Consider the following 18,684-nt stretch of genomic DNA (forward strand, 5'->3'; position numbering starts at 1 on the left):
GAGGAAAAGAATACATGAATGTAAATTAAAAGCATTACTCCATTAGTTTCTTTCCTATTTTGCGCTATACATACACACAGAGTTCAATAAAACTATCATTTGAAAACAAAAACAGATAAGTAAGAGATGGACTCTAGGTGACGTTTCTGGGCTTACCTTTCCAGAGCACCTGTCTGCTTGACCTGTCTCCGTGGTTTAGAGACTACTGGTTTGTGCACAAAATGAATGGGACTGAGTTGGCTGCAGGATCCATCATTAAGCAGGTATTCAGTGGGCCCCAGTCAGTTCCTGCAAACTCTAGAAAGAATTCCAGCTCACATTTATGTCACTTGCTTCCATGTGAACCCTAGTAACCGTCAATTCTTTTGCTGCGTGAGAATTCTTCTGCACCTTTCTGTCCCTTGGTTCCAGAACAGAGCTTCTTAGCCCCACCCCCAGAATTGCTCTGATCTCCAACCTCCTTTCTCCTGTATGCTTGATATTTCTCAACAGGCTTAAGGAGTGATGTAAGTAAGGCTGTGGGAATAGCAACAGTCTGGCTGGGTCTTCCTGGGCCCTGAGCTACGTCTATGCCTCTGTCCCTCTACTGGTATCTATCAGTTATCACTGATCTTGTAAGACAACATTTCATGGGCCCAGCATGGTGGCCTAGTGGCTAAAGTCCTCGCCTTGAATGCACCGGGATCCCATATGGGCGCCGATTCTAATCCTGGCAGTTCCACTTCCCATACAGCTCCCTGCTTGTGGCCTGGGAAAGCAGTCGAGGACGGCCCAATGCCTTGGGTTCCTGCACTCGTGTGGGAGACCTGGAGGAAGTTCCTGGCTCCTGGCTCCAGATCGGCACAGCACAGGCCGTTGCGGCTCACTTGGGGGCGGAAGATCTTCCTCTGTTTCTCCTCCTCTCTGTATATCTGACTTTGTAATAAAAATAAATAAATCTTCAAAAAAAAAGATGACATTTCATGAAGACAACCTGAAAGTTCAGCCACCAATGCAGGCCAGGCCAAGGGAAGGCAGAAACCTTCCCTTGTTGATTCAGCAAGCATCCGCCGAGTTGGGCTCCAAAACAGCAAATGTGACTTCAGGCTCCACTAGCCAAGCTGGAACCTCTAGGCCAACTTGTCCTGACAGGCTCATCATCTCTTAACAGCCTCAGCCAGCTCTGGGCACTGCACGTTACAGGGGTGATAACAACCTGCTGGAAAGAGGCAACCCTGGATAGCAGCAGGGACAGGCCACCAGGTTGTACAGAGGGAAATGCAGCATATGTGAAGAAACCTTAAGAGACAGGAGAGCTCTCTGCGAACGCCTGAAGGAACTAAAATCCAAAGGTACTGCACATATGTCTTTACCGCTCCATCTGCTAGGGCCAGACTCTTTTTGGCAGCAGCAGGCTTCACATCAGACCTTGCAGTCCACAGCCTGGCTCTCACACCACATCACAGGCTGTGCTTGCTTCTCCACTCCTCCCAGCCTCTCTCTCTTCATCCAAAGAGCAAGATCAAAATATCATCTTCTCAGGGTGGCTGTATTGAGTGAGATGGGTGCTACAAAAGCTTTTAGAGCCACATGTGAACCAGGGTAGGGGGTCTCCCAGAAGGTTATTTTCTGTGTGCTTTCCCAGGGCAGCTCAAGAACCCCCAAAGCCAGCAGTTCCAAAAGAAAACCCAGAAACCAGAGTCTGCAGGAAAGACTGCAGTTGTTTATGAAACAGGCCAACACGTTTCCACCTCATAAGTTCTAAATCCGTCATCCCTAGCTCCCTAGATCTAAGAATAGGCACCCAACAGAGCAAACGTGCCACAACACACTCTCTCCGCAGGTGACTAGGAAATGTCCCCAACAGCCTCCCAGCCCCCTACTCCTGGGGTGCTGGTGGCCTGCCTCTCCCTGCCTGGCTGTTTCTTAACCTCTCTCACATTCCATGCAGTGTTGATCCCAATACCTGCCCTGGCTGGGCTGTTCTGGCTGTCATGTGAGGTGCCTGCAGTGATGATGTGGAGCTGAGGTGGAGTGCAGTAGACAAGAGGAGGATGGGAGAGCTTGAGCTCCCTATTGCTTCACTGTGGAATAACTGACAAGGGGATTCAGCAGCTTCTTGAGAAATGGAATTTTTGTTTGTTTGTTTGTTTGTTTGAGAAGCAAACGAGCTGCAGAGTTGCCCACTTAGCCCTGTGTCCCTTCAATAGCGTGCTTTTCTTTCCTTAGGTCATCTACAATTCCCACCTTTGCATCCGTGTCTTTTCCTCTATCTGTCCATTGCTCATCCATTGCTCATCTGTCCATCCAACAACATTAACCTTAATTTATTATTATTATTTATTGGCAAGAGGAAAAATGCCTCCTTCTACTAGTTCACTCCTTAAGTGCCTACAGCCACTGGGGCTGGGCTGGACCAAAGCTGTAATCCAGAAACTCAATCCAGGTCTCCCTCATGAGTGTCAGGAACCCAGTCATTTGAGCCACTGCACTGCTTCCTTCCCAGGTTGCATGTTGTCAGGAAGCTCGAATCAAGAGCTGGTGCTGAAATTGAACGCAGGTACTGTGATTTGGGGTGTGCACATCTTAACCAGCTTTTTGACTGTTAGACTAGATGCCCACTACCTACCACCACCACCACCACCACCACCACCAATAGAATTCTAAAAGAGATTCTAGAAAGATTTCCAGCCTTGCGATTTTCCAGCCCTTCATCTCAACACATTTGTGTCCACTGCCTGAATGGAGGCCATTCCTCCATCTTGTTGCAAAGAGCCATCCTGAAGAATGTTTGCTCCGATCTGCTCTGCTCCCTCACTCCCCTTTTCTCCTTCCCTGCCTCGTTTCCTCCCTCCCTCCTTTCCTTCATTAAGCATTGTGTGTTTATCTAAAAGGCAGAATGACAGAGAGGAAGAGAGATCTTCCATCTGCTGGTTCACTCCCCAAATGTCCACACCAGCCAGATTGGACCAGGTTGAAAGCAGGAGCCAGGAACTCCATCCAGGTCTCCCACATGGGTGCAGCAACTCAAGTATTTGAGCCATCATCCACTGCTGCTTGTACAAACTAGCAGGAAGCTGTATTTGAAACAGAGTAGCCAGGACTTAGGCAAGCACTTTGCTATAGAATTCAAGTGTCCCAAGCAGTGACTTAATTTGTTTCACCACAGTGTTCACCCCTTTGTTTCCAATACACATTCATACCTACCTACACCATGGGCAAGTTCTGTAGGATGTCTCATCCCAGCCTCTGCCCTCAACAGCTGGGGACTCAGGACCTCTAGCAGGCACCCAGTGTGTTCCAGAGCAGCCTTCCATATGGCACAGCATTCTTCCTGATAAGGAGCTGGAATCAGCTATGCCCAGCACTCCCCCTCCCCAACTGCCTGGCTTCTCTTTGACCTCCAAGAGAACAAGACAACTTCATTCTCTCACAAGCCATCGGTTCATTCATGGGTTCATTCATACAACAGTGTTTATGGAACACTGCTGTGTGCCAGTACTATCTTAGGTGCTAGTATATAACTGTCAACAAAGCAGTCCCTGCTTTCAGAGCTTCTGTTTTGGTCAGAAGAGATCGATAGTAAATAGTCAACAAGCAAAACTAAGAATCAAGCAGACAAGGAGGTTGGGACAGAGTAGAAAAAGATGATTGTTTTATACAGAGTTGTCAGGAAAGGTCTCTCTGCTAGGGTGATACTTCTAAGCTTAAGAGAGGAGACCTGTAGCTCTCAGGAGCCTGAGCACACCGTTTGGCAGGATCTTCATGTGCAAAGGTCCTGAGGTGAGTGCTGGTTGAAGTACAAGACCATCAGTATCAGTGTCAGCAGAGTAGCACATGGTAGAGTACAACGCCCAAGGGAGCTGGAAGCCAGCTATTGATTATTCTGAAAGGAGAAGTCAATTGAGGGTTCAGAATCAAGCAGTCTCATAGCTGAGCTAGGTTTTAACAGGATTGTTCAGTCTGCTGTGTGAGTACAGATTTGGAGGGCAAGAGAGGCAGCGATGGACTGTTAGGAATGGCTTCTGACTATGTTCTTAACATTGCCTTCCTGACTTCCTCCTTCCACAGGCCCTTGTCTGTCTTATTGGTATGTAGCTGCTGCCTCCTTGCTGACCTGGCCTGCAGCCCTCACCCCATCCCTCCTCTCACCCAGTACTCAGGGTTGCCATGGACCCTGGCCTGGAGGGGCCCTTCAACCTGCCTGCTCTCAACCACAGCCTTTCCTTGGGGATCTGAGGCCACAAACCCTGCTCTGGGTGAACAGCCCCACTTCCTGGCTTGGGCTGGCTTCTTCCTGCTGCCTCTGGCCCTGCCCTGAGGGCACCATTGACCCTTGGCACGATCCATGAGCTGGTTATTGGAGGGGGCTCACCGTGTGGCAGTGCCACTTGCCCTCAGCAAGGCCCGCAGGGGGCCATTGTCCTCACAACCTTCCCATGGCAGTGTCCGCAGGAGCCACACCTCTTGCTAGGTCAGTGTGACCACAAACAGACTTGTAACACTCTGTTCTCCGAGCCTGTGGCCAGGAGATGGTTGTAGCCCCAGACCCAAGAGTAAAGGTAAGCGGCCAGACTCACAGGAATCGCTTTGATGGGCTGGGTCTCAGCTGTGTGTGTGTCCCTCTCCCGCTGTTCTCCAGACAGACCAGGAAGTTTGGAAAGACCACAGGAGCGGGGCGAAAAACACTGGCCTGTTTGCTTCCCCTCACTGGCTGTGTCTGAAGTGTGTGTCCTGTGTCTGCATTCCATGGATGCTCACAGCAAGTACATCTCACATCCTTCCAGTAACCTGGCAGGACCCAACCTTGCACACATACACACTCACACTAACACACATGCTGGTCCCTTTTGTAACAAAACAAAGCAACCAGGTTGATAATAGGCAGCTCAGATTGGACATGTTTTAATGGGAAGCAGCCTAAGACTGATGAACTCTTATGCATCTCTCAAAACCCTGCTAAGTATTTGCAATTCAAAGGAAGCCCAAGATATCCATCATCTGAGTGTTTTGAAAAACTAGCAGGCACCCAGTGACACACACCTCCTGCCCTGAAAGAACATATCCTTTTTTTTTTTTTAAGATTTACTTATTTTTGTTGGAAAAGCAGAGAGACAGAGAAGATCTGTCCACTAATTCATTCACCAAGTGACCACAGTAGCCAGAGCTCAGCCAATCCAAAGCCAGGAGCCAGGAGCCAGGAGCTTCCCCCATGTCTCCCACACTGGCGCAGGATCCCAAGACTTTGGGCTGTCCTCTACTGTTTTCCCAGGCCACAAGCAGGGAGCTGGTTGGGAAGCTGGTGCTGGGATTAGAACCAGCACCCTTATAGGATCCCAATGCATGCAAAGCAAGGACTTTAGCCCCTGGGCTACCACACTGGGCCCAGACATACCGTTTTTTCTAAAGTGTCTGTATCCAGAAAGATATTGGTTTTCTACCTGCCTCGCCATACCCCAGGCTTGTTACTGCTTTTTAAAATATTTGAACAACACAAAGAAAATGATGGTGATCCCCTTTCCCAATTCTCCCTCTTTTCTTCAACGACTATTTTCAGTTTGGGATTCTCTGTAAAAATATATAGGGGCTTTGTATGGCATGGGTCATATTGTTGGTATGCAATTTTGAAATCTATTTTATCCTTAAAATGCCTTGCATACCTTCCCATGTTGAACCAGAGGGCTGTTCTTCTTCATATTATTATTCTTCCTCTCTTCTTCTCCTTTATTTATTTATTTATTTATTTATTTATTTATTTATTTATTTATTTATTTATTTTGAGAATATTTATTTGAAAGACCAGGGAACAGAAAGTGAGGGTAAGACACACATACAGAGAGGGAGAGAGAGAGAGAGAGAAAGGAAGGAATGAAGGAAAGAAAGAAAAAGGAAGAGCTTCCTTCTGCTGGCTTTCTCCCCAGATAGCCACAGTAATGGCCTAGGGCCAACTAAAGCCAGGAGCTGGGACCTTCACCCTGGTCTCCCACATGGGTGGCCGGGGCCACGTATTTAGGCCATCTGCTGCTGCTTTTTCCAGGTGCATTATCAGGGAACTGGATCAGAAGGATATCTAGGACTCAGCCCGGTGCCCATATGGGATGCTGGCATTGCATGTAGCAGCTTCATCCGCTATGCTACAAGGCAAGCTCCTACTTCATTGTTTTTAACAGCTGCATATTACGTCACAATAGAGGAAGGAAAGAAGGAAAGAAAAGAAAAAGGAAGAGGGCCAATCCCTAGTTTTTCAAAACACTCAGATGATGGATATCTTAGGCTTCCTTTGATCTTGCGTGGTTGCGAGCAGTGCTACAGTAAACCCACATGCTGTTATCTCCCTGTGTGCACCATTCGGTCCCATTTTTGGCTTCCCCTGGAGCTGCCGTTCTTGGCTGCTAGGGCCCATGACATCACAAACAGGATTCTCCTGTTCTCTGGATCTTGTGTTCAGCACAGGGCCTAAGCAAGCAAAGGCACCATAGCATGAAATAAGTAGACTTGCTGTGGCAAGAACATGCCAACCTGAATGACCTTGGAGAAGACACATAGCATGTGGTGAAGCTGTAGGTCTGAACAGTGCATTGGAAAAGAGGAGTGACAAGGCCAAGAAGGCAGACCACAGAAGACCTTGAGCCAGCTAAGATGGACTCGCAGGTCATGGGAGATAGGAAATGCTCCATGGGAGAACCCAGTCCCAGCTGTGTTTTGCCTAATTTCCACCCTCCAGTCCCTCACCCCTGATGCTTCCCTCCAACCCCAGCTGCAGGGCATTAGCATAAAAGAAGAAGTAACTGTTGCTGTTGTTTAGGGGAGACCTGAACCCTTTTCTAACTTGAGGTTGTCACTCAGACCCAAAGCACTGCAGGAGGTCTGAACTCTGGGTCCTCACTCCTCATTCTTGCTCACAGCAGGTGGCTGGGGAACATCTCACCAAATACTGCTAGAAGGGTGGGTCCCCTGAGACCTTGATCTACTAGACACTCAGAGGCATTCCCTAAGTTTGCCCAGCTCCCTGGAAAGAAAGGCCTGCTGGCGCTGTCTCTGCCTGATTCTGTGGAATAGCAGCCCTGACTGATAGGCTAGCTCAGGACATGCTCTTATTCCTCCCTTCTCCTCCCACTGCCACACCACCTGGGCCGCAGGGGCAGAGCCCTCTGTGGCTCCCTGGGGCCCCAGACCCTGCATTCCCTCTCCCAAGGGCTCACTGAGTCTTCTGCTCCTCTGCCTGACTCCCCTGTCATCCTCCAGGGGAGTTGGGGCTCTGTGGCTTCCCTTAATGACCTGCAAGAGGTGCTCTTGAGAAGGGAGGGCAGTCTGAAAACAGAAGTGGGACTACAGTCCTGTGGTCAGTCTGCATCTATCTGAGGCTTGCCGGCTGCTTACCTTGCACAGTTCACGTTCCCTCTTTGGGACATGAGGAGACTATTAGATTGTACCTAACAGACTAGTGTGAAGGGTCAGGGAAGGCATACTTAGACATGTGGTTTTCCTAGGACCTGGCATACACTTAAGATCCAGTGAGTCTAGTACCATCATTCACCTGGCTTGGATCTAGTGAAGAAGCTTAAGGTTTGACAATGCTGGATTCTAGTCCTACACAGAGTGGCAGCATGAGCATTGACAAGCTATTTTCACTCTCTGAGCCTAGTTACCTCATCTGGAAACAGTTAATGACACCTCACTATGGGAATTAAGGGGGCATTTGTCTGTACAAATGCCTAGCAACATTCCTAGGTTGCAGTGCTCAGCCTCATAGTCAGAGACAGCAGCTGGAATTCCAGCCATCACAACAGGCATTGCCCTCTGTCTTTTAAGGAAGGGTCCCATCAACTCAAACCTTGCTAGTCATAACCAGCTGCAAGAGAAATTGGGAAATGTCCCCCTCCATCTGTGGTTCAGGTGTCTGGGCCCCTGGGGCAAGGCCCTCAACAGACAGGAGGCTCCCTCCCTGGCGCTGGGCTATGCTCCCAGCACCATAAGGCACTGTGAGCACCCAGGCTGCCAAGAAGCCCCAGCAGGTGCCACAAGACCTGAACAGATTTGGTATCGTGTCCAGCTTGTGCCAGGGACCCTGCCAGTGCTGAGATTCCGCTGCCTGCAGGGCTCTTAGGCTGTTACATGTGTGCTGAGCCATGAGCTCTGCTTGTCACAGCCTCGGCTGAACCCCCACGAACAGGTAACATAAATTCCAAGGGGGCTAGGGAATCCCTTCCTAACTCCAGGACCTGCCACCTGAAGCTCAGCCCCATGCTCTAGCGCCAGGAAAACTGACAAACTCCACTGCATAGGATGCAGGCAACCTCAAGGTCTTCCAACCAGTGCTGGGCACACTGCCCAGAATCCTCTTGAGGGCCAGGGGCCAGTCTGTAAGTTAGCCATTTAGAAAATGGATGTCCCACATTCCCATGGACCTAGAGATTGGTTTCCCACAGCCCACACTTATCACTTGTATATGAAAACTGCCCTCTGGCAGCATCAAGTCCAGAAGACCCTTTGTCTTTACTGTGCCCCTGTAAGGAGGCCCAAGAGATTGTAGGTTGAGGGGGGACAAAACCACATTCTCCAGTGTTGGAGGAGGGCACTGCCTGAGCTGTCTTTCCGTGAGGGCGGTAACCCTCTGCTTTCCGCATCTCGGATTGCTGTGTGCAAGGCAGCACCCAGGGCAACCCAGTCCCTGGTTAGTAGGATAGTGTAGAGTTAGCAAGCTATTCCCAAATCTAACTTGTTTGATGAGCTTGCTAAATGTTACAATAATGATTACAATAAAGAGAATATGCAACACGGTTGTCATGTAGCCCTCAACTTGACACAGTGTCCTAGCTGCCCTGTAGAGGCATTGGCAAGCCCTGGAGTGTGCCATGCAGGGCTTAGCAGCTCCCTGGCCAAGGTTCCAGATAAGTTCTCAATCTTATCATCTGTAAAGTGAGGATATTCTGTCAAACATGGCTGAGATGCAGCCTGTCAGAATTAAAACAAGATAAAGCGCCTCAGCCCAGGGCTTTCTCTGCAAGCACTGTGGAAGAGATTTCTGGGCCCTTGCCAGGCCTCTCAACCCAGTGGGCATGAAAGTCCTGGCTCTGGGCCTCTGGCTACCCTGGCCCAAGTGTGGCTTCCTTAGAGTGTGTTCCCTTTGGCAAGAGGAGAGGGGCCTGCCAGCTGCCCGTTGTGTCATATCCCGCTGCTAGGTCAGCTCTGCCTTCCTCCCACCCCATCCCTGCTGACAGTCAGCTGGTACCACTCACCAGGCCCGGGCGCAAGGCCCACACCGGGTGCCAAACTGGACCCAAAGGTACCTGGCTCTTACACTCTCCTACCTTGTACCTCCGATCAACCTGGCCTAAACTCCAGCTTAGCCACAGGAGGTGCTGCCTGGGGTTCATCCTCTCTGTGTGAGTTTCCTTGTCCGGGGGCCAAGCAGGCAGACATCTGTGTTTGGCAGGTGATGCCTTCCTACTAGGCAAAAGGAGAGGGAGAGCAATTCCAGGGTCCAGCCAACCCCTCCCTCTGTGGGAAGAAGAACCTGCACAACTAGTTTGTGAGGACAATGATTTACATGTCTAGACTTACACTTTGTTGGAAAATCATAAAGAATTTCTCTGATCTGGGTAGGGAAAAGTCCTTACTTACCATTAGCAATGGGAAGAATTTTAACACAAAAATCCACAAGTGGTACTGCCTTGAATCACAGACCTGTGTCAAACATTGAGTCAAACTGAGGGGGGAAATGTGAATGTAAAAATGGCAGAGGATGGGTTAATATCTCTAAAATCAAACCCTTTAAAACAAAACGTTCTTTGTCGGAAGCAATAGTAGTAGCAAGTGTTTCTGTAGCACTCAGTGCCAGGCATTGTTAGAAGTATTTTACATCTACTTATTTAATCCTTGTCAAACCACTCTATGAGAATGGTAACATTCATATACCCGCTTAACACATGAGGGAACTGAGGCACAAAGAAGTTAAGTAATTTGCCCGAGGTGAAACAGCCAGTATATGATAGGGCTGGACTTTGAACCCAGGCCTTCCTGCTCTGTGTGTGAGCACTAAACCGTTCTATACTAACCAGGGAAAGACATGAAACAGAGCAAATACAAGTATCTCAGAATTAGAAGAATTAGTTTTGTTAGGGTCCGGTTTTGTCAACTTCCCATGAACAACAAAGAGCCTCACTGATAATGCAAAAACAAGCGTAGTTTATTGTTCCAGCATGCTGGCACACAGGCCAGCCAAGGAGAGGTCAGACCCGGAACCAGAGAAAAGCCAGTGATTATATAGGCCCTTTTGGCTGTTACATGCATCATAGCCTGCACAAATCCAAACGCAATGATCAGCTTAAAGAGTAACAAACTTCAGACATGTCATCTTTAGGGCTTCCAGGTACAAACAGTCCACTCCGTTCCCAGACACATTATCTTTGTGGTTCATTCTGTTCCTGGGACCAGATGATTGTGCCACTGCCCTCCTGCACCTGGGTGCATTCTATAGATAAGGCTTGGGACACTGTTCACAAGGTCGCAGAGGAACAAAGGACATATTTATCGCTGAAGTGGAGTTTTCCCATGGTCCAGACGCATCCTGACCTGGCAAAGTAGCAGTTTCCTGGCACAAAGGGATGTAGCATTGCCTAACGCTAATATTCTAGCATTCTAACATACTAACATTATACCAACACTCTAAACAGTTTTCAATTTTAATGATAACAAAAAATACTAAATAATAAAGTACTATTTTTTTATCTTCAAATTAGAAAAGACTTTAACCACCATAATTCTAATAAATATTAGCCATGCAGGAGTGACACTGAGATGTCCAGATTGCTGAAGTCACACTCAAGTGGCCTTTCTGAGAGGGAGGCTTTCTGGCAGTATTCAGAACTGCACGGAGGAGTCTCAAAGATGTCTATATTGTTTGACCAGGAATTTCTTTCTAAGAATTCAATTAGAGAAAATAATTAAATAGAAAAGATTCATGCATAAAAGTGTTCCTGGCAACACTATACAAAATATTGAAAAATTAGAAACAACCTAAGCCTCTGATAATGGGAGACAGGTTAAGTAAATGTTTAATCTCCATAATGGGCAATTAGGCAGCCCTTATAAATAAATTTGTGTAACAAAAGAGGCTGTAAACAAAGTGAAGACACAGCACAGATTTCTGGGAAGAGACATTGGCAGGGCACAGAACAACAAGGAATGATATAAACAAAAGAATATACAAAGAAAACTTAGAAGCCAAGAAGAAAAACTGCACACCCAAAGAAGCAAACAGGTAAGGAATGTAAAGAGGCAGAAGGAATATGCCATCAAATTAGTGGTCAGCACAATGCTAACTAATCAAAGCTCCTATCGGAACAGCAAAGCAGAGAACAGAGCGAAACTCACGCATGCACATTTGAGGGGAATGTAGGTGAGTGCAGCCACTTTGGAGAGCTGCTCGGCCCTTCTTAGAAGACACATGTCCTTCTGACACACACACACACACACACACACACACGTCTAGGGAGCTCCCTCCACTTCCACCAGTTGTACAAGGAGACATGTTCAGAGATGTCCATTGCAGTGTGATTCACGATTGTAGCCACATTGTTAAAGAGTGGTGAGGGGCTGGCTTGATGGCTCAAGAGTTTAAGTCACTCCCTGTGATGCTGGCATCCCATGCCATACAGTTTAGGTCCCCACTGCTGCGCCTCTGATCCAGCTTCCTGATAATGCACCTGGGAAAGAGCAGATGATGGCTCAAGTACTCGGGTCCTGCCACCCACATGGCAGGCCTAGCTGGAGACCCTGGCTCCTGGCTTCAACCTAATCCAACCCTAACAGCTACAGCTATTTGAGGAGTGAACCAGTATATGGAAGAATCAATCTTTCTCTTTCTTTCTTTCCTTCCCTTTCTCCCTCCCCCTTTCCCTTTCCTTCCTCTCTTCTCTCTGCTTTTCAAATAAATTTACAAATCTTTATAAAAAAAAAGAACTGCCCATCAGAAAGGAACTGGATAAGTGGTTATGTATATGTAATTGGGACCATTTATAATGTTATGTAATGTTAAAGGAGCAGATGCATAGAAAAATATACAAGCCTGAAAACAATGTGCACCAACTGCAGAATAGTAATTATTTTCCAGAGGGAAAGGTAAGGATGGGACCAAGGGCAGTCTGGCGTTTTCTATACATTGAGGTATTTCAAAATTATAAGCAAATTTTTTATTTATCTTTTGAATAATTAACAATTCTTTTTTTTCTTTTTAGATTTACTTATTCTTCATTGGAAAATCAGATATACACAGAGAAGGAGAGACAGAGAGGAAGGTTTTCCATCCACTGATTCATTCCCTTAATGGCTGCCACCGCTGGAGCTGAGCCAATCCAAAGCCAGGAGCTTCCTCCTGGTCTCCCACACGGGTGCAGGGTCCCAAGGCTTTGGGCCGTCCTCAGCTGCTTTTCCAGGCCACAAGCAGGGAGCTGGATGGGAAACAGGGCCATTGAGACATGAACCGGCACCCATATAGAATCCCAACAAATGTGAGACGAGGACTTTAGCCACTAGGCTACTGCACCAGGCTCTGAATAATTTACAATTCTTTGAAAAAATGTTTGTGATATAATCTTAAAGGATAAAAGCAGGACAAAAAGTATACATTAATATTTACAAATCTCACAAAACAAGGGCTTAAAAAAAAACCAAAATTTTCATAGTACTGCATGGGACTCTGCAAGCCTGCTTTTCTTTTACTGTCATCCATGTTTTCCATCTTTTTTTGCCTTTCTTTTTTACCATGAAGAATGCATTATTTTCAAATCTAGGAAAAATGTTTTATTTTAAGTAGCCACAGAAAAAAGTGAGTTTCGGGCCTAGGAGAGGACCCAGACCTAGGAAGAGGTGGACTCAATAGGATGGAAGCTGGCTACCTAGTGACCTACCTGGTTCAAATGCTAGCATGGCCACTTGCTGGCTCTATGAGCTTGTTAATTCTTTGATCTATTCAGCAAACACTTATTGAGCACCAGCTGTGTGCCATGTGCTATGCTAAAGGTATAGTAGTAAACAGAACACTCCTCAGTCATCACAGAGTGTGCAGTCCAGTGAGGCAGGAATGGCCAACAGGTGGTCATGCAGATCATACAGTACTATAGACTGCAAGGTCTTTGTGAGCAGGCAGTACCAGGCCAACAATAAGGATCTCGACTGGATGGGGTGGCCAGGAATCTAGCCTGTGACTGCCTTTCAAACTGGAATCAAAGGATGAGGAGGTCTGGAACCCCAGTAAAGTGAGGACTTTGAGAGAAAGGTCTGATAGGATTTAAGGAACCAGGGTTCTGGAATACAAGGAGTGGGGGAATTGCGCAGGATAGTTGGGAGTCATAACACTTGGGGCTTACACACCAGGGGATGTAACTACAGGCGTTTAGGCAGGGCAATAAGCAAGTGATTAGATTTGGGTTGCCAGTCCTTACTTAGTTCCAACTTTGGATCCCCACCCTCTGTTGCAATGACCATCAGAGTCGCTCTGGAGCACCCCCCCCCAAAAAAAAATAGAACAGATAGACAGAGACCAATAAGGAAAGTGTAGAACAGACAGGAAATGATGAAATGGTCAGCTTGGACTCACATATACCTTACTAGGTAGGACACAAAGATTAGTTATCCCTCACTAAGGTATTGAAGATTTCTCTGCACACCCCTCTTAAAACTGTTCTGCACCTCAAGTGTTAACATATGCCTGTTAGGGTTATAAGCCTGTTTGGACTATCCTAAAATTCGCTAAGTTCAGTAAAAATGACGCTTTAATACTATAAGCTGCTAAACACAAAAATGAAAATAGACAGCTGAATAGTGCTGTATAGCTATTTTAAGGTGTATAGCAGCTGGTTGTGTATAAACTAAAACTGAAATGTCAATGAAGTAGTCACAGGATGTGGTTAAGAAATCGTATTTTCTAACATATTGGTTACTCAATGCCATGTCAATTAACTCCATGATGTTATAAATTGTTATTGATGTTGTGTTGTGGCGTTACATTGGAGGGGATGATATTCTGCCAGCTATACTTTCAGACCAGGGATGGTCTCCCAATGAAACTATTGAATTTATCTAGACAATAGAACACTGGACTCTATGCATGGTACATGCCCGCAGTGAAGGAACTATGAGTGGATATTAACTGTACTACTGCAGCGATGTGGAGGGATCCAACATGGGGGAGGGTTTAGGGAGGGGTTGGGGAAATCCCAGAGCCTATCAAATTGTGTCATAAAATGAAAAAAAAAAAAAGGTTTGGGTTGTCAGGAACCACCCTGTGCTCTTTGAAGAGAGGAGTAGCTGTCAAACATCCCTGTTTCTATGGCCTGGGTAAATGAAAACAGCAGTTTGAGTTAGGGTGATGGCAGTGGAGATGTGAACAAAGGGTTGAGAGATTTTTGGAGGTAGAGTCAGCATGTATTGGTTATGGACCATATGTAGGAAGTGATGGTGAGCAAGACCCAAAGGAGAAGGCCAGCTCAACGGCATGGACTGTGTGGGTTGGTGGGAATGGAAAACCCTGGAACACAAGCACCCGGGGAGGGTGGGCAAGGAACAGGAATGGAGTCAGAGATGGTGAGCATGCCCCCATGTGCTCCTGTGCTTTAGTTGCTTTGCACGTCTTGATACCTTGGAGGGCCCAGCTGTCCAATTCAGACCCACCTCTATAGCAGTCTTCCTTCTTCTCCACAGATGGAGTGTGTCACTCCTGGGGCTGGAACGAGCATGGCATGTGCGGGGACGGTACCGAAGTCAACGTCTGGGCCCCAAAGCCTGTGGAGGGTCTGTGGTCAGCGTCAGGACTCCTCGTGGGCTGTGGGGCTGGGCACTCCCTGGCCCTCTGCCAGCTGCCAGCTGCATGGGACCAGGACCCCAGCATCGCCGCCCCTTCTGTGGATGCCACCCAGAAAACCAGATCTCAAGAAGCCGTGGACAGAGAGAGCGTAAAAGGAAAACCATCAGAAACTGCAGCCCAAAGCCAATCAGACAGCTCTTGAAAAGGGGAACCATGGTGGAGATTTTGGAATAAAGTAGGCTTTTCTTTCCAGACCAGTGTACCCAGAAAAGTCACACTGTTGTATCGTGGAACCAGCCCAAGAAGGACTTGGGAGACACCAAAAATTGGGCTTACACAAACAAGAATGCTGGGAGAGGAGATTGCCTGCCCAGTGACCGAGGCTCAAGGGGACAAATGTCCTACTGAGAAGATGAGAATGAGGACTCGAGTCCTCACTTGAGCCCAGGAAAGTTGAAGCACCCATAAGTGCTCCAGCCACTTCCTGCCCCAAAGACAGGAAACCCAGCGCTGTGGTAGTTTGGGTCCAACAGCCTTTGATTCCACAGGCCACAGGGTTCCCAGGCTGAGCTAGTGCAGCCACAAGCTTCTGGCATTTTATTTGCAAGCCCCAGAACTCATCCTTTGCCCATTCTTGGGTATCAAAGCACTGTACCTGGGTGCCCAGTCAGGAAAGAGTTTCATCTAAATGACTAGGATTCAAGGAGCAGGCCCCAGGGAGTGACGAAAGGGAGTGGAAATGAGTGAGCAGAGAAAAAGATCAGATTTCCCTGAAGACCCAGGAAAATGACTCCTTGAGCAGACAAAGGCAACTAGAACCAGTGAGCCTATCAGATTTCCGGCTTCACTAAGGCAGGAAGGGCTCTGGAGTAAGCATGTTGATTAGAATTGCCGATTTGCATAGTTTCTCTTGAGGAACACGCCACAGCCTGGCAGCATGGCCAGGGGAGTATACAACAATGGCAACAACAAAGACCCCAGCCCCTGCCATCTGTCCCCTGGTCCTGGCCAGTGTAGGAGCAGGGTTCTTCAGAGAGGTGGGGGCCTACCCAGATCTCTGACCTCTGATTTCCCCAGGTGGCAGCTAAGGTTCTGGGGGAGAGAGTGCCTTTCACTCTGCTGGAACTAACCACCAGCCCTTGGTCAGAACCCTCAGGAAGGAGGCTGCCCTGCAGAGGGCTGTACACTAGTGTCATCAGCCAGGTGGTGAGGCCCGTGGCCCATCCCACACTGCTGGCCCTGGGAGACCCAGGAGAGTCCAGGTTTGGAAAGGCTGATGTTCCAGTATAAAGCCTCTAGGTATCCACCATTTAGTTTGTTGGCTTCCAAACTGCTTTCTTTAGAACCCTGGGTTCCCTATCCTACCTATTCAAATCAGCTTTAGTTTTTCTACATATCAGTGAACTTCAAAAAGTTCCTAGGAATATGGCACAAAACAGTAAGTTTATTTTGGTGCAAAAAATATGAAAATCTTTTTTAGTTATGAAATTATGAAAATTATCACCTTCTGTTATGTTTTCCATGAACTTTTTGAAGACCCTTCACATTATATATTTGGCCATACCTAATATTTTATTTGATAAGGGCATCCTTGAAAAAGTTTAAAGGCTGCTGATCTTACCCAACATTTTCCTTCTTCAGGTGGAAAATGGAGGCATAAAGAGGCTATTTCAAGGCCATACACCTTACTGTGGTTACTCTGGGAAGTAACCCAGCCAGAAACCCAAGCCAGAGCAGGGTAGGATAGCAGATAGGCCTACGACCAGACAGAAGTGGGTCCAACTTAGGGGAGTCCACTGAGCAACCCATACCTGCACCCAGGGACCACCTATAGCTGCAGGCTGACCTTGAACGCCAAGAGAAACATCTGTCCTGGCTATTGAAGTCCCTGGTCTTCTACCTTGCAGAGCTAACAGAGGGCAGTACAGCTTCCAGGTACTTGGATAGTAGAAAGATGGACATGTCCCTGTACTCAAGCTGCTCTTGCTAAGGTGCCTAAGCTGACAGGGACGCACCAATTAGATGGCCCAGAGATCATCCATAGGAGAAGCCTAGAGTTGCTACTACCCTCTCCACAGGCTAAGTGTGCTGCGTCAGACCCCAGAAAGCAGCCACATGGATTGGTGGGTTGGCCCTGTCAGGCCAAGACAGAGTTTCTACTCACAAGGAGCCAACACACTCTTTCCATCACAGCTAGGTTCTGGAACTCCCTCCTACCTCCTTCAGCACTTGCTGGTAGAGACCCAAATCTATTTTTTTTAAATGTTTATTTATTTATTGATGGATTGATTGATTGGAAAGGCAGATATTCAGAGAGAAGGAGAGACAGATCTTCCATCTGCTGTTTCATTCCGCAAGTGTCCTCAATGGCCGGAACTAAGCCAATCTGAAGCCAGGAACCAGAAGCTTCTTCCAGGTCTCCCCTGCAGGTGCAGGATTCTAAGGCTTTGGGCCATCTTCCATTGCTTTCCCAGGCCACAAGCAGGGTGCTGGATGGGAAGCAGGGCCACCAGAACACAAACCAGTGCTGATTTGGCATCCCGGTGCATGCAAAGTAAGGATTTAGTCACTAGGCTATGGCGCTGGCCCAAGACCCAAATCCTAAGGCCTCTCTGGCTGAGTCCTGTGCCTCTCCCAGAGCCTATCTGTCAATATCCAGAAAAATTGTCTCCGTGGTACTGCCCACCCTGGAACAGGGTCAGGTGATGCAATACCCCTAAGACCCCTGAGCTTCAGGGTGTCATTACTGAGTTAGGACTTTTTTGGAAACAGGCAGGACATGAATACATTACACATAGGAGAATGAGTGGCTCTTGGTGCTAGAAGACACCACAGCCCTATCCACCACCTTGAGTTTGTCCACTACCCCCTTCCTCACATGATGAGTGAGGAGGTTTTAACAGGGTCTCCTAGACTTTTTCTGGATTCGTTGATTGCTATTGCTCATTCTCTGACCTTGTCCATGTCCAAGTTGCCCACCTCCCACCTATCTTCACCACTTCTAGTAGACCATGAGCTCTTTGAGAGCATCAGAAGCTCTTCAGCAGGTACACCTGGTCCATCAGTTAAAGCTGGTACAGAAGATGTGCTCAGTTAAGTGCAAGTGAACGACAGGGTTGCCATGGGAGGTCAGATGGGTTGGCACTATAAACCCCTTGTTCCTGGCCACCCTCTGCATTTATACCTTTTACAAATAGTTGAGAACTATGCTGTGGATTTCATTTGACTGCCAGTTAATGTCAACATCATCCACCTGGCTAGAAAGTACTCATGTTTAAAAGTTACTTTTGGGCCCAGTGGCGTGGCTTAGTGGCTAAAGTCCTTGCCTTGAACGTGCTGGGATCCCATATGGGTGCCGGTTCTAATCCTGGCGGCTCCACTTCCCATCCAGCTCCCTGCTTGTGGCCTGGGAAAGCAGTCGAGGACGGCCCAAAGCTTTGGGATCCTGCACCCGTGTGGGAGACCTGGAAGAAGTTCCTGGCTCTTGGCTCTGGATCGGCACAGCACCAGCCGTTGCGCTCACTTGGGGAGTGAATCATCGGAAGGAAGATGTTTGTCTCTCCTCCTGTCTGGTATGTCTGACTTTGTAATAAAAATAAATAAATCTTTAAAAAAAATAAAAGTTACTTTTAACAAAAAAAGTCAACTATGTGAATTGCCTTCAAAGACTTTCGGTGTGCAAAGGAAGAAAGGGAAAAGAGTAGGAGAGTGGGCCCCAATGGGGTCATTGTGCTAAACATTGGGGAGATGTTTCCATCCCCATCTGCCAACTCACGTCTCCTGATGGCAGGCACCCCATCTTCCCTTGACATCCCCACAACCCTTGGCCCTGCCTGGATGATGTGTGGGCTATCAGACCAACCTTAGGTAAAATGGTGCTAAGGCATGGTGAATCTAGG

General features: G+C 47.7%; 1 protein-coding gene across 4 annotated transcripts in view; it reads left to right on the plus strand.

Moving 5' to 3' along the window:
* The window catches only part of SERGEF (secretion regulating guanine nucleotide exchange factor), a 259,501-nt gene extending 244,464 nt beyond the window's left edge, over nucleotides 1-15,037 (plus strand). For 3 of the 4 annotated variants that reach the window (XM_004593829.2, XM_058663277.1, XM_058663278.1), the window contains one exon: nucleotides 14,683-15,037. In XM_004593829.2, coding sequence (XP_004593886.2) covers nucleotides 14,683-14,987 — 305 coding nt within the window. In that variant the 3' untranslated portion in view covers nucleotides 14,988-15,037. Of the gene's footprint in view, nucleotides 1-4,050; nucleotides 4,350-14,682 lie in introns of those variants that run through there. The other variant, XM_058663276.1, reaches the window with a different exon arrangement.
* The last annotated feature ends 3,647 nt before the right edge of the window (nucleotides 15,038-18,684 follow it).

This window comes from Ochotona princeps, chromosome 4 (assembly GCF_030435755.1).
Source record: "Ochotona princeps isolate mOchPri1 chromosome 4, mOchPri1.hap1, whole genome shotgun sequence".
Taxonomy (NCBI): Eukaryota; Metazoa; Chordata; class Mammalia; order Lagomorpha; family Ochotonidae; genus Ochotona; species Ochotona princeps.